Raw genomic sequence first — 24,612 nt, 5'->3', positions numbered from 1 at the left:
CATTTCAAATAGGAATGCACATCCTAATATACAATAAAGATTATCTGAACATAATAATAAGACTTGAATAAAATGAAAACTATAAATTATAACACTATAAATTAACAACAGTTTGATCTTCTTGGAAGATGATCACTTGGTGATCGAAACACATGTCGAGGTGTTAAAATAATGGTTTGGTGTAGGGAAAAAACTCCAGTAATATTCAATATATTGTTGGTAGAAAATCAGTTAAAACCTGAAGTCCACGTAAATGAAGTTGCAGATAACAACTAATAGTATACAATAACAAATAATAGGCTTTGGTCTTGATTTAAAATTACTGAGATACTAGGCTGAGTGCGTAATAGTGTGTATCTGTTTCCGTGATTTGCATAGGCTAGCAAGGTCACACACTCCCTGTTCTGTAATTTTCTGAAATACATGACCTATTAGAGTAAGTGGTTTGTGGACCTATGTAAACATGTGTTGAAAATAACATTCTTCCAAACAATAATGAACATACAAAAATGTGAAAATAACACAAATTTGCATTAACTTTGGAGGCTACTATTCTCAGGCAAACTTTACGTAAGTGGGATTTCACAGTACAAATGAAAAATTAAAGAATCTAGAATAAAGCTAACAAAAACCCTCGTATTTTAGTTATTAAGAGTAGTAAGTTTATTGAGCCGTCCAATATTCATCCAACGGTGAATCAACTCATTGGTCAATTTGAAACATATTTGATCACATTGAAGAACATTGGAATTATAAAACTCGCTTAGTAAATATTCTTTGAAAGACATTATTTTTGTGGAACAGGTAATGTTCCTTAATGTATTATGGTGTGACAGGAATGATCTCTATGAAAGAGATAATCTGGCCTGGATTGTTTTTCGGTGGCAATGGTTTTGGTGTTTTCGAAGTTAATAAGCTTGATTCAGGATGGTGTTTGAAAGCGGATGGTGCTGGATCTGATTCATGGACAGCCAGCTCATGTTTATAGGCTCTGTTGGAGACTCTTCTGTTGGTCTGACTGATATTTGTTTGTATTTATAATATCAGTTCAAATTTAGCGCTATTTTCCCTCGAATGACGTCACAGACGTAGGACCCAAAAATCTTTAACAGTTCGTAAGTCCCCCTCTATATACAAACTGTGGCCTTGGAATATACTACACTGTCACAGAATACTACATCCACAACTACACTATTGAGGTGTCAAGAAAATCTCGCAACACTGTTTGAATTGAAATGATCAAAATATTTTTATTTGTTTATATTTTACAGATGTAATAACTTCATCGAATCTAACCTAGTTATGCGTTGGAAATGCTTTTTAATTAGTATTAGTACAGCGGGAAACAAACACCCAACATGATAAATAAAAAGAGATTTATTATGATTGATTTAATTTCTAGTATTGTTATGGTAACTGGTAACAGATTAGGCTGATATTTAGAAGGGTTGTGCTATTTTAAATCATAACTCAACATTAGTAACTGAAGACAAGTTCGTGTTTTCTACATAAGTGAATTCGTTTTGCAATGGATATGAAAGATCAGGGGTCTGAAGATACCATTGTAGGCCTAAAAAAGATGTGTCTTGGACTTCAGAGTTCTGACAGGAAAATCAGGAAAGAAGCATATATAAGTATCGAAAAATATTTGAGAAGTCACAGTGAATTGAGCAATCAAGAACTTCGGAATATTTTCAGTGAGACATATATGTATACTTTGAATGGTTTGAGAGATAAAACCGAATCTGTCAGAGAGCAGGCTATAGAATTTGTCAAGTTTTTAATTATTGATAAATTACCTATTAATGATTATTACCTATCATATGTGTTTCCTTTGTTGGTTGAAAGAATTGGTAGTGTTGAATTGATAGAGGAATCAGAAGAAATTCGCTTACAGATGGTAAAGCTACTTGATGCAATTATTACCAAATATTCTAATACCAATCAACTAAAACCATTTCTAAATGATTCAGTCATAATATTGGCTGAAGCAGTGAAGGATAAATTTCCATTAATGAAAGAGCTAAGTTGTCGACTCATTTTGAAATTAGCTAATGCTCTCCCCAGAGATTTTCATTGTCAAGCCGGAAATTTAATCAAACCAGTTTTGAGCTGTTTTGGGCATCAGCGATATAAAATCAGAGTAGAATCTATAAAAGCTATAGGTGAAATAGTAATGCATTGTGATCATAACGGTTTGAATGAAGTAGTAGGCCCTTTAGCAGAGCGACTCTTCGATCAAATTCCCATTGTCAGACAAACTGTTGGCCAAGTGGCAGCAAGGTGGCTTTTAGAGTACAGGGATCGATATTCATTTTTTCACAAGATTTTGCCTCTGCTCCTGACTGGCTTGAATGATGAAGTGGTTGAGACTAGAAATGAAGCTGCAGAATTATGGGAGCAAGTTGGATTGCAGTTTCAAAAAGAAAATGAGAAAGACTTGAAAGATGAGTTAGGTAAATAATTATCTATTGGTTATTATTTTTATTATTAGTTTGGATATTCAATATTTATCATTGAACTAATTCTAGAGCTCTTGGATTTTCTACTCAATGAATTTCATTAATTTTATTTTAGATTATCTAATTGACCTTCCCAAATATTATCCCGAAAACATAATTCGTCCCAATTTGGGCTGCCGAACATTAGTGAAGCGTAATGTAAGTAAACTGGCTTCCGCACTTTCACGGGAGCTGATGAGTTGGCAAGAGGATGTGAGAGTACGTTGTAGCCAATTGTTATGTGCGATAGTACTACATGCAGAAGATGGTATTACCCAAAACCTTCAGAGTCTTCTCCCAGCCATGTATTCAGCTGCACGAGATGACGATAATCGAGTGGTTGACAATATTATTCAAGCTAGCCAACTTCTTGGTTATTTTGTGAGATACAACGTTTGGTCTGACCTAATTATCCCAGTTATTGAAGATGGTGCCCATTATGGACATCTGATTGTACTGTCCGGGCTAGTGAAAGGATCCCCGAAAGAGTACATAGCCGATTTTGTAGAGGATATTAGTAGGGTTTTAGCAGAAGACTCCATCTGCAACAGCAGAAAGGTATTGAAGATTATATATTTCCGTCTATAAATAATAGAAACATTTACTTTCTATGTGATTAGCAATTCATGAGGGAAATCCAGAAACATCATTTTTCAGTTCAACAATGTCATTTTTCAAGTTTAAATTTTAAACTCTCGCTTTTAAAACATTGTTTTTTGTTTCAAGGAAGATTTGATTGATTCTTGCTCTATTATGCCTTTAAACCATCGATGTTATTTGGTCTCTTGTAGTTAACTTTCAAATGACCCTACAAAAATAGTCAAGTGGGGATAATTCGGGAGAACGAGCAGTCCAGATCTGTGATATTTTCGAATTGATGAAATTTTATTATATATCTACTAACCGTAGACTAAGAAATGCAATGCACCACCACTACCGATGCTTGCCCCGAATGTCCAGGTAGCAACTTCTACCACCTCGCTGTTCAACCCTCCGGCAGCGAGGTGGAGCTGCCAATATCACAAGGGAGCTCGGATCTAGTCAAGGACTATCACGAACTCGTCAGAATTTTCCGAGAAGGAAAGGCAAAGCTGGTGACAGTACGGGAAAGGGGTGAGAGATTGGTGGAGGTTGCCGCACCTAAGCGATGACTGGAGGTTCAACAGTAACAGATAGTTGAACAAAAAGGGCGTTTGTTGGCTGAACTAGCGGAGTTGGAGATCAGCCTCAAGGAGAATGATCGGATAGTACGAAGTCGATGAGGAGTACCGCGTTGAGGATGATTCAACAAATCGGTGCCACTTGGAGTTCAACGAGATAAACGACCCCGTGTTTTCCAGGAGCGACTCAAAAAGGGGGTTGATGACGTATTTGGTGAAACGCACGTCGAAAAGATTGTTGCAGTTCTGGTGTTTTGGGGGCACTGTTTGTTTATTTTTCGTCAGAGATTGCAATTTCATTGATCATTTCATAACAAATACAAAAAATAAACCTCTTCATTACAAAGTCTGCCATCAGTGACCTTGAAATGGACAATTCTTGTATTAAAATGAAAGATTTACATTTGAAGGATACAATTTTATCCAAATATTAATAATGCATATATTTTTAATAAACACTTTAAATTCTTGTTCTTTCAAGTACAAAATTAAGAAAATTCACAACTTCAGTTTGATAATCAACTAACACATTTGAGTAAAGAAAGTAATGAGCATCTGTTGATGAAAAACTTTTCCTTATTCACAATTTTTCAATGAAAAATATTCTCACTGCAATAAATTGGTTAAAGAAACTACAAGAGAAAAAAATTAAAAGTATTATAGAAACCAATTTACTAATTATTACTCGAAAAAGAATGTGATATGGTATAAATTTTTGTTGAATAATAGTAACAATACTGATAATAATGAAAAGAAAAAATATGAGATCAAATGATTATGAAACTGATGATTCATCTGAAATTTGTGAGATAATAAATGATTACTTTGTTGTGAGTGGACAAACATTATCTTCTGCCATTCCACACATTACAATATGACCTAAAAAACATTAGAGTATCTTGCCTATGATTTTTAGACTTTTAAGTTAAGTTAAAATTGATGTAATTGATAGAACAGTGGAATCTATTTTGGTATGATGAAATTAGTATCAATATTGTAAAAGCAGTCAATGAAATTTCATTTTTTTCTCTTGTGTTTTTGAAATCTTCTGAAAGTAGTATTTCACCTAACAATATGAAAGTTAATAAAGTTGATCCTATATGTGAAAATGGCGTAAAAGAGTATCCTTACTACTACTGGTCAATCTTGATATCAGTTTTTTTTTTAATTTATCACGATTGATGCATATAATAATTTTTAATATAGTGTTTAGTATGGTTTTCGTATAGGTATATAGGCAGCAACAATAATAAAAAAATTGAGTTAGATCTTCAGATTCGTATAAAGCATTTGATACTATTCATCATGAAATATTGATCCCAAAACTAAACAATTTTGGCATCAGAGGGCATATCCTTAATTCGTTTGCAAATTATGTGAGTGATAGATAACAATATGTTAGCATAGAAAATCAAAAAAAAACTATAAGAAAAATAAATTCTGGGGTACCGCAGAGATCTATATATTATTTTCTGACGATATAACAATTGTATACTTTTCAGATAACTATGACAAAATTCAAAGTGATATAAAAATTTGAAAACAATTTCAGGTCAGCTAGAACAACAGAAGTTTACTTCAAATTTAAAAAAATCATTTATGAATATTTCTAGAAGAATATCAAACAGTTGTACCAATCAGATAATAATTTAATATACTAATTAACGAATATACCAATCGACGAAACATTAAAATTATTAAAAATCTGAATATCTCTTGAGTTTTCGAAAAATATATATTTCAGTCTGATATACTCACAACTGCATTATCTTATTTATATTTGGAAATCAGTCAATAAATTTACAATAAAACCTTTGAAATCTTTACCAAAAATAATTATTAAAGGAGTATATAATTTATCGCACTCTAAACTTAACAGTAAAATTGTATAAACCAAACAACTTATTAGATTTGAACACACTATACAAACAAAAAAATGTATTTCTTCATTCAGTCAATAAGAAATAAATTCTAGCAAAATTTTATAAAAATTTGTAATGTTCATAATTATAATACCAGATAAACAAAACCGTTATCACGTTTCAAATCCAATTTATATAATACATAATTTATATTTATATTATATTATTTATATTATATTTATATAATATATAATACAATTCTAAAGGATATTAAAAAAATTCACAATTGCTTTGAATTTTGAGAGTCAATTGAAAAAATACCTAATGAATATAGTTAAGATATAGAATTATACATAATTTTTTATAAATATTCTCAAAGCCAATCATAAGAAAATTTTCTGATATACAATCTGAATAATTTCCTTTTTGACTGTTTGCTCAAATTAATTTTTTCATCTGTGATTTTTCTTGTTCATTATTTTGTTAAATTTTCATTTTTAATTTGTAATCCTTATTCATAAACATTTAATGTTTCTTGGGATAGTAAAGACTTTTTTTAATAATAACCATTCATTTTTCCCAAGAAACTTACAATGTTTATAGCAGGGAAAAAACAATAATTAAAAAAAATACTATAACATAACTAAGTACGAACAGAGCACAGACAAAAAAAAAGCGAAATTAGAATTGAAACTTGAAGAAAATATAAATATACATACTGATTGATGCAACTAATTTTCCTTTATTTTGAATATTTCAATATTAAATTCTACAAAAAGGATTTGAAGCTTTATATCTTCTATTAATTATCTGCGAGCGCTTTCGACAGTTGGTGGTACTGTCATCTTCTAGACACCCTCAAACTGGACTAGTCATCCTGTTGTCTGTCTTTTTATTTGGTCAAAGCGTCTTAACTCAGGTATTTCAGGTACTTTAGGTAAATTTGCCTGTATTTGTTCTGCATTAGGTACTCTGTTTTGTGTTAGATCTTCTCTAGGAATGTGAGGTCTTGTTGTGTTTTGATTTGTACTTGTTCCTCAATAAGTGATTTATGACTGTTAAATTTATGACCTCACAAGACAAGCTTCAAATCCTTTTTGTAGAATTTAATATTGAAATAAATATACATACATATACACACATATACAATATTATCAACATGAACAAAAATGTTCTCATCAGATAATATATCTATACAAAGAAATATTGTTTCAAATTAATCCGGAATTTTTGTTTATTAAATTTTTTCAAAGCATTCGGCAGCTCATTGTAAAATTTGATACCTTTATAATAAATCGAATTTTGCCCAATATTTGTTTTTGTTTTCATTAATTTTAGATTGCCTGAATATCTTGTCAAATGGTTGTGTTGGTCACCATTGATTTTGAAAGTCAAATTTGAATGTTTGAGCTTATTTTTGGCTAAATGAATGAAGTACATGATTTGAATTTATGTAAGGATGACAAATCTAATAGGTTTTTGGTTTATACGAGTTTACTGTAGGCTCCTTGTAGTTTAACTTGTATACACACCTTATAATTTTTTAAATGGTTTCTATACAACACCTTCTATTATAAAATTGTACTCGAAAAATAAATGTCTTTTTAGAATTGAAAATTCGCGTTTTGTGGATTTCACTCATAAATTTTAAATTACTAGGAGTTGAATTTATCCGTACCTTATTTCAATAATAGCATATTGCTATGAAGTTTATTAGGATGTTATTCATTCCTTTTACAGGATAAATATCAGAAGGAAATGATAAAATGCGTGGAAATATTGTCTGAGAAAAACTCCCATGGTACAAATAATTCAACTGGCTATTACCTTTTCAAGATAATTGTTACAACCGTAGCACTCAAACATCCTAACAATGAAACAGAAATCTCAGATTCTGTTTTTGATAGTTTGAGAACTGGGCTAAAACTGGAAACAAATCAAGAATTGTGGATGCTGTACACAGGAAGATTATTAGACCGCATCAATAAAAATCCTAAATTGTGGACAACAGTCACCGACCAAGCCTGCATATTTTTGACCATTCTAAGTCAATCTGAGGAAGCTTTTGGTTTGAACTTGCAAAGTATTCATGATATTTTGGAAAATGTACTTGATCTCGAGTGTGATGCAGAAATGAGGCTGAAAACGTTTTATGTTTTGGCAACATCGTTTGAGAAAAAAGATTTAATTTTTAAACGAGCTAAGGATTTGACAAAGTTTCTTGAAAACTTGATTCAAGGTAACTATTATTCTTTTGATATGCAGATTCCTATGGGGATTGTATATAGGGTTACATTATACATTTTTGGTTCGTTTTGTTCATCAAATTGATTGTGTTTAATGTGGAAAAAACCTAGGGGTGAAAAATATAGATTACTTGTTGAAAAGAAGTCGAAGAATTGGAAAAAAATGAAAACAATGCAGAGTTAAAATCATTTTTTAATAAAGTAAGACTATAGAAACAGATATTTTGTTAAAGTAAATATACGAATATCCAGTCGTTATTTTTGTATTGTTTCATTCATAAAACTGTATTCAAGTACAGTTCAAATAACTAACTTCGTTATTCAATGATCATTTCTGATTATATAATACATTAACTTTTTTCCACATAATTCTAAAGAATTTGGAACCCATCCTTCACTTCCTCAGCAATGCACAATGATCAGTCGCGATCATTTGTTTGCAGGCATGTCAGGCGTATACATTCTCGAACCACCAGTCCATCCTTTTGTAACTGTCATACCAAGATTCGTCCAAATAGGAAATTTGCCGTTGTTGTTGTCTATATTTAGTTATTTGTTCCGAGTATTTATTACGCAATTCCACTATTCTTCTGCTTTCCATAACTGCTTGACGTTTGTTTATTATTTTAAATCTAAATCCTAGTTTCTTTATCCAATTCTGAAGAGTTTTGTCACAGCAGCTCACGTTATGGCTGGAAGTATTCAATTTCTTCCTTATGATTTCAGTTGTGGTCATCTCATTGCTTTCGTAACAGTCGTATATTGTTTTTTTTTCAATGATTTTATTAGATGAATATCTAAAGGTTTTGGTAATCCTGTATCACATCGAGTCTTTCGTTCATAAGGTTTGTTTTTGACTAATTTACGTACAGTTGAAAAAGGAATTTCGGTCAAATCTGATGTTGCTTGTAGTAGTTTGTTTTCCACGAAACCAAACTTGAGATGTAGATTCTTATACACATTGAAACATACTATCTGTGTTTCAATATTCAAATGCATCCGAATCTTATTCACTGGTATCTCTTTTTCGCATTGTTCACCATCGCTATTGGAATCACTACACTGGAAAAAGTCTGCGTTGTTGTCACACTCGTTATTACTATTAGTACTTGTCCAAAGACGGCACATTTTAAACAGATAACAAAAATTTTAAGTAATTATAACTGCATCAACACCGAATTTCAACACTCAAGTTCCGATCAGTTCCTGAACTGAACACGACGGCGATAACCATCCCCGCATTCCCCGATTTTTATTTGTTACCATAACCCATAACATGACTTCAAATTTAATTCTATGACTCTTCAGCCAATCATAAAACTCGGTTAGTAAAAATTATCCAATACGATCTGCCAATTCTACAGTCCATGTGGACTAGTTCTCAGCCAGTTCGTTTTTATGTATTGGTTTTTTTGGCCTTTGAGAGTCCCGCTAACTTTAAATGTGCACAATATCGTTTACTTCGACTATACCTACTGATTTTACAAAAAAAAGTCAACATGCATGAAACACTTTCCAAATGTTTAGTTTCTCCAAGTTTCAAGCTTATATTTTATTTCAATTAAATTGTATAAGTATTCACTGAGGTATTACAGTTCAAAGTAGATTCCTAAAAACCGATAGGAATATTCTCGAAGCGACGAGGGCAGCGGTGGCCGGCGTGATTTTTTCCAGGGGATAATTTACAACAATATACTATTCGATCCATTTAGATCGAAGTTATTAATGAACCCATACTTAGTATTGTTTGAACGTTATTCAGGTACACAAGTTTATGGGTTTTCACTCTCCTGGAATCAAAAAATTATATGAAATGAACTAATTGAAGGAGAAAATTACAAAATTTGCCCATAATTCATTTAGTTTCGAAACATATTGAATTTGACTTTTATACATGCTGGGAATTGCACGTTAAAAGTTAAGGCCTCGTCAATCCTCAGGTCGCACAAGTTTCGACATTTTAGGTTAACAAAACTGATACAGTTGTGATTGAATGATTTTGTATATGAATTTTTATTTAAACACGCTAAGATTTTTGGGTAAATTTTGTAATTTATCTTATTCGATAAGTTTTTTGATTCCAGAGGAGTGAAATGTCAAATGTCAGGATTTTTTTTTCAAATTCATCATTTCCAAGATATAAAAATAAAATGAAAAATCCGAATTGAACATTTCAGATATTTTTGTCCCTTCCCTTGTATGGCGTCCTGGCGCGTCAGCAGAAGCTATCAGAACAATGGCAGCTGCGTGTCTTCAACATGCTCTCATGCCATCTCCAGAAGTAGATCTATTTTCTGATGATACTTTGAGGCCTGTGACGGAAAAACTCTTGCCTTTATTGATATCCTTGCTTGAAGACGCCTCCTATCGCAGTCGTCAAATAGCCATAGAGTGTTTGGCGTTCTTGAAAACTCTGTGTTGCAAAAAAGATATGTGGAATGTTGATGACCTAATCAAAATATATCCAGGTTGGTTCATTATTTTAAATTCATGATTTTTACCGATATCGCAAGTAATTTTTTCAATAAGCTGATTTAATACCCAATGTTGACAAAGTTTAATTTTTTTAGAGATTCTTAAAAGACTGGATGACCCAACAGAAAAAGTTCGATTCTCTGCTCTCAGGAATTTGCCAATTTTTTTAAATTCTGTACCAGTAGAGTTCAAAAAGGCCAACTACCGAGCTCATCATGAACTGATTATCGACACTCTTTTGACCCATTTCGATGACGATAATGAAGATGTCCAAAACATGGTATATGGTAAGTGCCACATGGTTTTTCCCGATTTATATTCAACCTATAGATACGTTTAAAAAAAAATGATTCAATGTATTCACATCTAGTTGAAGGGTAGTCTTTGTTGACTAGTAGGATACATAACGTATAATTATAGCGGAAGTATTAAGTAGAGCAATGTTTCTCAAAATGTGTTCCGCGGACCCCTGACGGTCTGCGAGTATTTGTATGGGGTCCGTAGTCTCATATCTGAACCTTTTGACAGTAATAAGTTGTGTCCCCTAGTTTATAATAATGCAAGGTGAGGTAAGATAATGCAGAGAGGTAAGGTAAAGTATCCATTTTTTGACGTTCACGAAAAAGTAAAGTATGAATAATTGCCATAGTGATTATAGGTTTTGGTAATTTTTGGGTTGGCAGGAATACATAAACAAATATTGACATTCCATTTCCATAATCTTGACAGCAGCAATCACTTATATGAAATAATTAACTTTCATTTCTATATATTTTCAATTACAACAATTCACTTTACTGGAGTGTTATAGCCAATTTCTCTTCTGGAGATATCGATCCATATCTTTTTTTTAACAATGAAGGCGCTAACAATTTCACTGAATGTTTAAACCATATTTTGTTCATTCTTGTGTACAAAAATTGATCATCATTTTTCATTCTTTTGAATAACTGAAATTGCCTCCGAGTCTTTCTGCTTCTCAGAATGGGTCTGACATTAAACCTCCTCCATTTTCGTTTCTTTCTCTTGAGTAAAAGATAGACACTTACTATTGACACGATCGTGGCAATTTTTGTATTTATATCCATCAAAAGAAAAATCAAATTTCACAATGTGACGTTTAACTTTATATGGTGACATTACCTTTACACCATTCGGATATATCCGTTAAAGTTCGTAGTATGGCGCTTTCTAATTGGTGGAAGTAAGAACGCAACGCACAAAGTTGAAATCAGCCAACTTTTTACCTTGCGTTACCTTGCCTTACCTTTTTTTTTATCTAGAACGCAAGTGTGTTTTCTCAATACTTCAACTTTCTTACCTTACCATACCTTGTTATAAACGTTTTTATAAACTAGGGGTGTCCGACCGAAACTGGTTTTTACGACCGAAACCGAATGTCGGCAACGGTCTCAGTTTTGGCCGAAACCGAAACTTCCTCACAAGGATTATGTTTTGAGGGAAAAATAAAGAAAACGTTATTATCATCAGTCAGTCTCTATTTTTTTTATCTTTAAATCACAACGTTATGCAGTCTTCGACATTTTCACTTATTAATAATCAACATAACAACCCCTCATTTAGGAAAAACAATTATTAATTGCACCATAAAAATACTTAAAATAGGCGAGGTGTTTATTTGAGTTTAAAAAAAAATAAAAAAAAGTAGGTGTAGATTCTCCTTTTGAATATTATCAATGGTTTTTCAAAAATATTAAACATAAAATTATGTATTTAAAGTTGTTACCTGATATCACAATAGGTAGGTACTTAATATTTATGTAATAAACAAAGTAAATCACAAATTAAGTCACGACATGATTAGGCACGTGGACGCGGCAAATGTCGCTTGTATGAAATTCATCGCGCCGAACATGACCGATCACAGCGCGAGAAATCCCGAATGCAGATTCGATTAAGGTCGTAGTTTCGGCGAACGGCGAACGTGCACCAGTGTGTGCATGAGTAGTGTTTTTTGGTTTTGTGTTGCATTTGACACAAGTAGGAATGATGAAAAAACGATATTACGTTTTTTAGATGATTGTAATAATGATAAGCTGACTCTGCTTTAATGAAATACTTTCGACTTCAATGTGTAAACGTTGTGAGTTTTGTGACAAATACTTGGTTGTCGGTTTTACAGTATCAATTTAATCGGCGAAGAAAGACCTAAGTGCGTCACATACTATTAAGTTTTTTCCAATGAGTTGATGAATCCCGTCAAATCTCGTTCATATCGTTCATTTAGAAATAAACATCAAAGCTTTTTGTTCAAAATGAAAGCCTCGGGATTAAAATAACGCATAGGCAGTGATTGAGACTGCTAGTGAGATTAATAACGACACTATTGTTTTGACGTCTTACCTAATAGTTTCCTCGTTAGTAACAAATGGTTGTGAGCTCGACACCATTGTTAAAGAATTGATTTAGGCATCTCCACAGCTTTTTTTTGGTCCCTTGGGAGCTGTCTGACTTGTCCATTCAGCCCAAGTCTCCAGAAAGCACTGTAGCCTCTTGTTCTTATTGCGTTTATTCTCCCATCTTCTCATGACACCCATTCCATCAGTCTCCTTTCCTGTACTAGTTTGTACAGGTTCCGTGTTGGATGTTCGTCATATTCTTCTGAACATAATTTCGTACGTCCATATATTGCCTGCCTCCTGTGATTCAGTGACCCACATTCGCATAAGATGTATAGCCCCATTTTATTCAGGTGCCCTCTAAGCGGACAATGACCGGTTAGTAACCCTGTAATTATTCTGAGCCGATCCCTACTATATTGAAGTAGTTCTCCGGTTCTTTTCTCGGACGGTTCCCTAATGAAGGTTCTATTGTGTTTTTGCCAGGTACTTTTGTCCAGTACTCTGTGTGCTTCTTATTGGTCCATGTCCTAATCTGGTGTCTAGCGCATTCATCAGCTTCATCATTACCTGTGATTCCTCCACAGCTGGTTCAGGATCTAATAGAGTTGTCCACGATTCCTAACTATCCTGCCACCCAGTGCGTAGTCAATATATTTCTGTCAGCCATTTTCCTCAGTTCTTCAAGACATTCTCAGACCAGTATTGATGTAACCTTTGAGTCGATCACTGCTCCAAGTGCAGCCTGGCTGTCTGTGAAAATATTGATCTATCAATTGGTTGAGGCGTGAAATTAATGTTCCTTGCACATTGCAAACACTTCGGTCTGGAAGACTGATGTGTACTATCCGAGCGGGTAACTAAAATGAAGATTCCTTCCCATTTAGTAAATTTCAGCTCCCGTCTCTTATTCGATTTTCGACACGTCTTTATAACAGGTGGTTCTGCCGACTATGTTCACGGAATGACTATTCATTCTCCACTGTTCTCCATATGTTCTGAGAACTTGTTTGAGGTTCATTCCTCTATATCAACGGCCACAACAGCCGGACTGCGGTCCGTTTGCGGATCGCGAAAGGTCCAACCTCGGACCGCCAAGTATACCAAGTATAAATTATTACGTAGATAAGGCACGCAATGCTTTAATTAAATAAAAAAATATATTCTTAAGCCACATAGAATTTAACTAGTACCGTAGAACGGGGCTATTCTAGACTTTTTTTGCATTATTTTTAATCTATAAAAAAAGTATTTGAAAATAAATTATTTTGATAATCGATTTGGATGGGTTTATATGTAACCAAATATTATCATATGACAGAAAGGTCCCCTTTCTTACGGGGGGTTAAAAAATGTGTTTTTAGGCCCTTCTAAAATAGCCCCATCGGTCGGGGTTATATTAGAATCGGTAAGAATATCGCATAAATTATAGTTATATCGTATGTGGGGCTAAATTGGAAGAAAAATATACGTATTTTTTTATTCATAGGTACGCTAACGACAATTTTGGACATCTGTTACAGAATATAAGGAAAAAACAACACAATCAACGAGTTTTATTGTTTTTAATAAGTACAAAAATATAAAGAACTTAATTTCACTCTGGCTTTTAAGTAAAATATCACCTCTCATGAACTAAAAGGAAATCACAAACAAAATGAATATAATTATATCTATTTATCAATTAACACGGAATATTAAATAAATTTGAAAAAAGCTCTTTTTCCTGAACCATCTCTTATTGGATTATTTAATACTTTAACAATTTTATCTGCAGTTATAGCATCGTCTACATCTTTCTCAGAGGGTATTACAATACTATCAGTTCGACTGGATTTTCTTAAAAAATCTACTTTATAGAAGCAGCCATGGTTTGACGGAGAATGTGAAATAACTTTTCCAACATAGTGACATGGTACTCAACACAGAGTTACAAGGAAATGTTAAATTGATATGTGATCTGATACAAAGACTGTCTGCTTTCCGTCGCAAGCTGGATATCTTTGAAAACGATATTGCAATTCTTAAATATAAAAAGAACTCTTAAGTTGTTCAATCTGTCAAAGCTATCACTTCAAAGCGGGAAAATTGATATTCAAGAAGATGTATCTTTGCAAATGTATGAAACGGTATCCTAATGAGAATTTTGGACGAAACATGTCTCGGAAAAATATGAAAATTATAAGAAACTAGCTATAAATTTAGCCACTATGTTTGATTCGACATACGTATGTGAAACATCTCTCTCAAAGATGAATTTTTTGAAAAATTAATATCGTTCGAGATTAACGGACGCCCAATAGAAGACTCACTTCGAATTTGCTATTCCTCTCGAAAACCAAACTGGCTCAAGACCGTCGATATAGTTTTTCACAATAATTTTGGGTATTGTGTTCTATAACTCAGAATTTGATTTGAAACCAAAATACTACATAGGTAGCCCCTAATTTTTATCAGTTGTTTTTTTCTGGATCTCAATAAAATTTAAAATTTTCCCACAGTATCCGGACCCCACCTAAAACTTCTTGCCAACCCCTGCTCTATATATTTCGCAATTTTGTTTTTTCCAATCCCCTATAACTCCACTAGTTTTCCAGTCTGAAATTATCCAACCTTGCTTTCAGCCATTGAATCTGCTGATGTGCTTATTATATGGTGATGTTGAACTTGTACATTAAGCAAAACAAATGATTACCAAATAAAAAATGGGAATTTTTTTTCAGACACTCTTCAGGAGGTTGCTATCATCAACAAGAAAGAGTTATTACATAAAATTGATAGGCATAAACCATTGCTGAGAAATAAAAAAGGATGTGATAAAATTTTAGAAAGCTTGGAAGTTTTGAAAATAGAAGAAATTGAATAATTCGAAACCGTTTTTCATTTCTTAATAATTTTCATATTGCATGTTTTGTTATATATGTTTCTGTAAAGGAAAATAAATCAATTATTTGCTCGTTTCTATCCAGTCCAATTAAATTGCCTAATATATATTATGCTCAAGTAGTCTCTAGACTTAGGTGCATAGCAAATTGTTCAAAGAGATAATCATGCAAGGCACTTTTCAAGGAGTAGGTATAGTATCCTAACTTTAACATCAGTTTATTTAAATTCTTGAACTGTGTATGTATATGTTCAAAAATGAATCCACTTCTACAAAAAATCTAAAATTTCATCAGCATGATACTAGAACCAAGAACAATTTTCATTTGATTCTGAAAATGTAAAAACTTTTCGTGAAATACGTTGTAAGTATGTACAAAATGAATCTGGGAAATTATATGCAAAAATCCGATTCTGAGGTTACAGAAAATTGAAAATATTGTTTTCATTATTGAATTTGTCACCTGAAACAAATTGAATCATTCCATTCTACGATTTAAATACACCCTCGAATACGATAAAAGGAGACTCGCGTTTGAATTTCATCTCCCCGCCATCAATAGAGTCGAAAATTGCTTGCCATGAAGATTTTTATCTAGAGCATCGTGGGCAGATCCGCATTAGCACAGTATACTATATACAGTAATCCCACTTCGGGTGATTTTTGGTTTGAATTTTCTACACGCAGACCCAGGAGTTGCAGTCTCAGGTCTGCGCAAACGACGAGTTCAAGACAGGCACGCAACCAAATCGTTTAAACACTGCCCAACATAACAAATATTCATATAAACTGCTCAAAAAAATACAGTCGATGAAAACCATGTTGGGTACCTAAGAAAATTGTACAAATGATAATTTTGCATTTGTGTAATATTCAAGTAACCCAGATCATTTCGACAACGATGAACTATGTTTCAAGTAGATTTTAAAAATTCATGGGATCGGATGTGACAAAATATATTTTAATTTCAACAAGAAAAAAGACAAGATGAAGAACGAGTTTTGTTATTCATGAACCATGGTACTGTGCAAGAGCTCTCTAGGAGGAATACCGAGTCCCTGTGTGTATACAACCGTGATAGAATGGTCTGCATTGATAAGGAACACTTCAAAACGGTCCGCAGTTGGGTCCTTGTTCGAATCAGGCGAAGTCCCACTATTTGCAAAGTTGTTTCTCCAAAGTGAGAAGCTTTGCACTTATGTCTGAGGAGACTTGGATTCCGAAACGTTAACAGTCGTAAGGTATTTTTGATAGTCAAATTTACATTATATAAGAAGTTGCTGACTAATAGGACATGTTTCATTTAGAATAACTGTTTTTAATCTACGCAGCAACTTTTCGGGGTTGATTAGACATCTAGACTTGTATAGATTCAAATATCAACATTTGTCAATATATGTCGAGTTATTAGCTAAAAAAGTAGTTGTTTTCTGTCGGAAAACATATATAATGGTATAGTCAAAATGCATTTGGACTTGTCAGTGATTTTATTATCAATTTTTACTTGGATAAAAGCTGGAAGCAGCAAAACAACCTATTATCTTACAGTGTAAATAATTCATAACTTCCGACTCCGAAAACTCGCACATACATTTATAGTTAGTACATACATACAAAAAAATTATTTTTGTATGATTGAACACTACATACTAAATTACTTTTTTACTTCTTCAAGTCCTGAATAGTAACTACATAATTCAGAAAGAATAGGCTCTACAGATTCCTTAATCTTGAGTGATGAATTCGATTAGGAATATTTATAATAATTGGTCCTTAATATAATCGAATCGGCAAACTCGTCCGCCATCTTGAATTCTCCAATCAATAAATGAATATGCTATATTTGGCCCCAAAAATCACTACAAAGAAATTTCGCATGGATTCGTACCATGGTTCATGAATAACAAAACACGTTCTTTATCTTGTCTTTTTTCTTGTTGAAATGAAAATATATTTTGTCACATTCGAATATGAACATCTGCCGATTCCATGAATTTTTAAAATCTACTTGAAACTTAGTTCATCATTGCCCAAATGATCTGGGTTACTTCAATATTACACAAATGCAAAATTATCATTTGTACAATTTTCTCAGGTGCCCAACATAGTTTTCATAGACTGTTTTTTTTTGAGCAGTTTATATGAATAGTTGTTATGTTGAGCAGTGTATACACGCTTTGGTTGAGATTGTAGTAGGGAGAAATGTCATTAGTGTCAAATACGTCATCATTATAAAAAATGAAACTCCTGGACACCGACATCAGAGGCACCGACGCTGAGTGAAACTACTGTATACAGAAATACTGTGGCATTAGGGTCATTCTTTATGAGTTTACCATATTTATGCAACATTGTATAAAGATGGGATCAGGTAGATTACTGGGATGTACTGGATTAACAACTATATAATGTCCTTTGTGTTGAATTATAATTGGAGAATCAGAATAATTGAGAATTTGAAAATAGTGGCATTTGCTATCAATATTTCATTTGTGTAGTGTGTATTTTTTTGGAGACGCTAAACCGTTTGTATTTGGAATACATTTGTAAATAGTAAGTATTCTGCCAGTTTCAATTAAAGTCAAACTTATTTTCTTAAAACATCGGAAACATCTTATTAAAAAAGAAGTTAAATGATTTTTTTCAGTTGAAATTTGCAATATCAACAGTTATTGTTATTTTTTTCAGATGTCTGGAAATAAGTGTCAATTTTATAATTGCGGTCAAACCGCCATGACTTAGAGATGGGCCCAAAAGAACCGAACTGAATTTTCGGAACAGGTATCAGTCAACTGTTCAGTGAACCTGTTCTTTTCATTGAACTGAACTTGCTCAGACGGTGAGTGGCTATTCCAAAGACGCTTGCACAGGTTGGTGCTGGAACTGGATGACGGAACCGCTCTGTGACCTGTGCTCTCGACTGCACTGAGCACTGACAAGTCATAAATGTTTTCCATGAAATTTTGAACATGCAAAACGAATCAATTAAATACCTACCTGTTGCAAAATCGTAGGTCCCTGTCTCTGTGAATTTTCCCCAACGTGGGTTTTCAATGTTTTTCTAGTGGGTAGAATTTTCACCGTGGGGTGTTTTCTAAGCATATGACGCTTTAAATTAGTCACGGAAGATTTGAAGGAAATAACCTGCTGGCAAATTTCACATGTTGCTAGTTGCAGTTGTTTCTCTATGATTGAAAAAAAAATACAAATAGGGCTTAATTTTTCATTTATTTTACACTAAAATTCAGCCTGTTACTGAAATGAATAAAACTCTAGAACAACAAGACGAATGGAGGGAACGTACCGAAATTCGGAACCGAACGCTAAAAAGTGACCATGACGCAAGATGATACGTCATTTAAGAATAGGTGAACATAAACAGTTAAAAAGGGCTTAATTTTTCATTTATTTTACACTGAAATTCAGCCTGTTACTGAAATAAATAAAACTCTAGAACAACAAGACGAATGGAGGGAACGTACCGAAATTCGGAACCGAACGCTAAAAAGTGACCATGACGCAAGATGATACGTCATTTAAGAATAGGTGAACATGAACAGTTAAAAAGAACAGGTTTTCGATAAGAACTGGAACAGTTCGAACAATTTCTTCAAATTTAACTGTTCAGTGCCATCTCTACCATGACTGACAAATATTTGAGGTTCTATGGATTTCCAGTGAAGGACCTTGAAAGGTGCAAACAATGGATATTGCATTCTGGTAAGTTATTAGCTACAGGTGTCTATATACAAAGATTTTTTTCCTCTAATATCGCCATCTATAGGCATCCCTTAAGACTAAGATGCAATACCAAACGAGGTCTGTTAGTAGGTGGAACCTACTCCTCTTGGAGCCGCGCCAAATTCGATATAAGGCACCACTGGCGAAGTTAGGGAAATCCTCTCTGATCTTATTTCTCAGTTGGTAATCGAATTATTCGATTCTCCCACCTCGATTCCGTGGTAGTGGACGAACGTGCCGATAACGTCTATCCACAAAGAGGGATATGGGCCCTCTTTATTCAAGCAGAGGTGTTTGAGATAACCACTTAAAGAGGGCCACGTATGTGTAAAAATCCGAAGGTCTACCGTGGAGGAGGTGACAAATGATATGCTTTTTTTTTCAATGTCAGAATAAGGGTGACAGCATTGTTTTGAGCAAAACCGCTGCACTTCCTGACGAAGCTGGTGTCAGTTCAATAATTGATGATTCTGGAACACCTGGCTGGATAGCCTGGCAGTTGAAGCCATTAATGGAAAAGAAGAAGAAAGAAGAACAGGAGACTGGGTAAATACGCCTGAATGGGAAGTGATGGCCATTGAAAATAGAGTGAGAATATTAGAGAATACTTCTGTAGAGACGAGAGAGCTGTTTCTTCAAGCCTTCCAATTTCGAATATTTAAAAAGTTTACTAAGGTCTTTAGCTGTTATTTTTTTCAACTCAAGGATGTAAGTATATTAGTAATGTCTATTATTGTCCCATTATATTCATTTTGTGAAATTTTAGTGTGGAGTATGCCTTTTTTTGGTGATGCTGTGAAACCCGCAGAGGATGAGATGTACGTCCTGCATAAGAAGAGGATGCAGATTGTAATGGCTTACGATGTTGACAAATTCATATCTAACACTTGGTCGCGTATCAACAAGAGGGTAGTAGTGGATGGCGATGAAGATTGCCCACAACCAGCTAAGAAGAGAGGGTTAACTGCTACATCAGACATACAGATAGCCTCCACGGTGTCTTCGAATACCACTACCGAGCTACATGACCAGCCACAAGCCAGTACTGTCATACCACCGATGCCTGCTTCGAATGTCCAGGTAGCAACTTCTGCCCAACTCTCCGGCAGCGAGGTGGAGCTGCCAATGTCTCCGAGAACCTCGAATCTACTAGAAGACCTTCTCACACTCCACAGAATTTGCAAAGAGAGAAAGGCAAAGCTGCTGGCGATGCGGGGGAGCGATGAGAGATTGGTGAAGATTGCCGCACGTAAGCGACAACTAGAGATTCGACAAGCGCAGCAAGTCGAACGGAAACAGCATTTGCTGATTGAACTGGCAGAGTTGGAACTCAGCATTGAGGACACAAGTCGGGACATCGTAGGAGCCGAAGAGGAGTACAGCAATGAGGGTGCCTTAACGAATCTGTGCCGCTTGGAGGTCGATGAAATGAACAACTCTGTGAAGGCTCTCCAGGAGCAGCTCAAGAATCAGATTGACGATATGGGAACTTAACCTCCATTTCTTTTCCTCACATCCTTTTCTTTTACCTAGCATGCATGAGTTGGTTGGTGTACACAGGGCAGCTTGGATTTAGTCGAGGACTTTCTTCAGAATTTGGCGATAGAGAGAGAGTCAAGAAGATTATTGCAGTTCTGGTGGGGCCACTTTTTTTTTATAGGTTTATAGGTATGCCAGGGGTTTCAGTTTTATTGATCATTTTGAAACTTGTTTTTTTTCTCTTGTACTTATTTCTAACCAATTTATTTCAGTAATAATATTTTTTTGTGGACAAGAAACAGATGCAAAGCAGCTCCCAGGGATCCATGCAAGCCTCTTTTCATAGCTCACGGTATTTTAACAGTAGCTGCCCTGTTTATCTTGGAATCAATTTGCTTGATATCAATTTAACATATGTACTGATGACAAAATTTGTATTCGTTACGAAATTATCAATAAAACTGAAACCTCTGGTATACCTATAAAACTATGAAATATAGTTTAGTTAAGATTTTACAAATTCTTTTTTTTTATAACAAATTGTAATTGCGACTAATCGTTGTATAAATACATAAAAATAAATATTATCAAGATCAATTCACTAATACTATCAAAAAAAAATGTGGAATGGCATAAATCATTATTGTACAATAGAAGCAATACTGATAATAATGAAATAAAAATGGGTTCAAATGATTATGTAACCGATGATTCATCTGAAATTTGTGAGAATTAATGATGACTTTGTTGTGATTGGAAAAAAATTATTTTCTGTCATTCCAAACATTTCAGTGATATATTTTTACACACATATACAGGGTGTCCCATATAAAACTCCGCGGGCAAATATCTGGAAATAGAAAGAGAATATCCATTTTTCGTGAAAGCAGATGATTTTGATGTCAACGGGTCCTCTTATTTACGTATAGATCGAGCAATAGGCGTCATCCGTTAGAGCATCGCGACACCGACGAATTTTTTTTTATATAGTAGCCCAGATTTTGCCATTTGTTTTTGGATTCTGCATTAAATTTTGAATTCAGCCAAATAGCGCACTTGTAATTTCCCTTGAATACTGATGAAAAAAAAGGCAATTTTCTTGCATATTATAAAGAGGACCATGAATAAGTCAAAATAAATGTAATAATGTATTTATCGATCTGTCAGATTTGACGAAATTGTATTCACTTTTTCGTTGTTTTTTTTGTAAAATCCAAAAATGGTTCAATTCCCAAATGCAGAAAAGTTGGATGTGATATGAATTTGTGGCGAAGCAAGAAGGAATTCAAAAAAGGCAGTGAGAATATACGCTAATCGGTATTCCGACAGAAGATTACCGTCAGACAAAACATTCGCTAGCTTAGCCAAATCTTTGGCATAAAATGGATGTTTCAATAAACGGAAGCGAAAAAAACTGCTGCAGATGAGAATCACACTGTTGCAGTGCTAGGTCAAATGGTATTGGAACTACATAGTACTACCCCACAAGTACCAATTGATTGAGATATTTTGAAATCGTCAATACAACGTATTTTGTCAAAAAAATTCTATCCTTACAAAATACATATGTTTCAGGGCCTAAATCAAGGTAATAATCTTTATGTTTTATTGTCGATAACTATAACATATTCCCATATTTAGGAGTTGCTGATAGAAGATTGAATTTCATGCCATTGTTGTCCTCTTGACGAATCTCAGTTGAAAGGGCAAGGGAAATAATTTCCAACCTGATGACTATGAAGTAAACAAAATATTATGGAGTGATGAGCCGTTTCTATAACAACGGCATAATAAACAAACATAATTGTCACTATTGATCTAAGCTGAACCCTCACTGGATGCAAGAAACGGGATTTCAGTTTGTGTGAGGGGTTAATGTTTGGTGCGGAATCATTGATGGTTATTCGATAGGATCCCATTTTGTCCAAGGAATTCTCAATGGGGAGAGGTACCTGGGTTTTCCTCCAACATGTGTTTCTGAAACTCTTGGAGAATTTACCAATACAAACTCAACTGAATATGTGGTTTCAACAAGAAGGGGCACAATCGCATAATAGAATGGTTACCCAATATTTGGATGACACTTTTGATGGAAAATGGATTGGAAATAAGGGTCCGATACCATGGCCAGCTCGAAGTCCAGATATTACTCCACTGGTTTTTTTGTGTGGATATTTTAAAGACTTAGTTTGTATACGACGTCCACAAAGTGTAGATGATTTGAAAAATAGTATCACAAAAGTTTGTGCTTCCATATCGTGAGAGACCCTTTCAGCTGTCACGAATCGAGAATTATAAATATGTATATTTTGCAATCTTCATATGTATATATGCAATATGTATATTTTACATGAAGGGAGGCAGTTCGAACACTAATTGTTTTCGATATTACCATGTTGGTCGACTTATGGTCAAAGTAAAATTATTTTTGGTAATTTGAAACATTTATTTTAGTTTGTATTGGCTGTGATTTTACAGAAACACACAACTAGATAAAACTGAACGGGCAATGCAATTATTACTGATGGATTGATTTCATTAAACTCGTATTATTGCATTTATTTTGACTTATTTATGTCCCTCTTTATAATATGCAATAATATTGCCTTTATGAAGAAAAGATAATTGAATCTTCCTATGTTTTTTACCACTTTTATTTGTAACTAACATTACTGCAGTTGCGTCCTATAAGTTTGAAAATCTCCTTATAGGACGAAACTGCAGTAACGTTCGTTACAAATAAAGTTTCAATTATATTTTCTTCATTACGATTTTCTACCACGTAATAACGGCTACATCCATCAAATCATTAAAATTGACTTTTTTCATCAGTATTTAAGGGAAACTGAGTTTGCTATATGGCTGAATTTAGAATTTGATGTAAAAGCCAAAAACACATTGAAAAATCTGGTAACGGTTTAAAAAAATTAGCGTCGGTGTCGCGATACCCTAACAACATAACGGATGAAGTCTAGTGCTGTATCTCTATGTAAATAAGATGTTTCTTTGACATCAAAGTCATCTGCTTTCACGAAATATGTATATTCTTTTTCATTTTCCAGATATTTGCCCGCGGAGTTTTGTATGGGACACTCTGTATATTCAATTATTCCATTCTTAGACGTTTTGGTGAAGAGGACCGACACTAAGTGGGAAACATCTGTATACCGAAAACCCACTCATACGGGACAGTATCTGAACCACGAATCCAACCACCATCAATCGACAAAAAGAGGAATCATCAAGACTCTATTAGACCGTGCTTTTGGGCTCTGTAATACAAAGGAAGGTCTCGAGAAGGAACTAGACATCATCAAAAATGATCTTCAGCGGAATGGATACTCCAAAGCGATGGTAGAAAAGACTTTGGCTAAAAGACAGCAGGAGCCTCGCAAGGAAGAGAAGCCGTCACAACCAGTGCTTGCACTTCCCTACATCAGAGGATTATCGGAAAGGATAAGAAGAATTGGTTCCAAGTACAACATTAGAACCTGTTTCAGATCTGGTAACACTATCCGTAGCAGCCTCACGAAAACCAGGCCCCCAAACGCGGACTGCGATTCCAAGAATTGCATTTACCGGATACCCTGTGAGTGCGGAAAATCCTATATTGGTGAAACTAAGAGGCCATTGAATGTTCGCATTGCCGAGCACAAGAAGCACACACAGCGAGGAGAAACCAGCAAATCAGGAATAGCAGACCATGTTTGGACCCATCAACACAACATCGAGTGGTCCCAAACTGAGATCTTGCACAGAGAGGAACATTGGTTCAGGAGAAAATTTAAGGAAGCCGCATACATGTTGTCCAACAACGTATTCAGCCAGGCCAGCGTAGATATACGAAACATATGGAAACCCATCATCAAACGAAAAATGACCAACTCCCGCCAAAACGGTCATC

At 34.3% G+C, this 24,612-nt stretch overlaps 2 protein-coding genes across 2 annotated transcripts; both read left to right on the top strand.

Moving 5' to 3' along the window:
- Positions 1 to 1,193: 1,193 nt before the first annotated feature.
- Dnaaf5 (Dynein axonemal assembly factor 5) lies at positions 1,194 to 15,568 on the top strand. Its single transcript, XM_074178813.1, has 6 exons — positions 1,194 to 2,456; positions 2,578 to 3,059; positions 7,264 to 7,762; positions 9,947 to 10,237; positions 10,340 to 10,531; positions 15,328 to 15,568. The coding sequence occupies exons 1-6, from the start codon at positions 1,529 to 1,531 to the stop codon at positions 15,468 to 15,470; spliced, it is 2,535 nt and encodes an 844-aa protein (XP_074034914.1). The 5' UTR covers positions 1,194 to 1,528; the 3' UTR covers positions 15,471 to 15,568.
- A 4,191-nt stretch (positions 15,569 to 19,759) lies between these two features.
- Positions 19,760 to 21,110, top strand: LOC111512575 (uncharacterized). Its single transcript, XM_023168713.2, has 2 exons — positions 19,760 to 19,937; positions 19,996 to 21,110. Exon 2 carries the CDS (start codon positions 20,004 to 20,006, stop codon positions 20,721 to 20,723), a length of 720 nt encoding a protein of 239 aa, XP_023024481.2. The 5' UTR covers positions 19,760 to 19,937; positions 19,996 to 20,003; the 3' UTR covers positions 20,724 to 21,110.
- Positions 21,111 to 24,612: the final 3,502 nt, after the last annotated feature.

Source organism: Leptinotarsa decemlineata, unplaced genomic scaffold (assembly GCF_025532065.1).
Source record: "Leptinotarsa decemlineata unplaced genomic scaffold, Ldec_3_MD MMD2_tig00004307_RagTag_RagTag, whole genome shotgun sequence".
Classification (NCBI taxonomy): Eukaryota; Metazoa; Arthropoda; class Insecta; order Coleoptera; family Chrysomelidae; genus Leptinotarsa; species Leptinotarsa decemlineata.
This window is presented reverse-complemented; position numbering and strand designations above follow the sequence as displayed.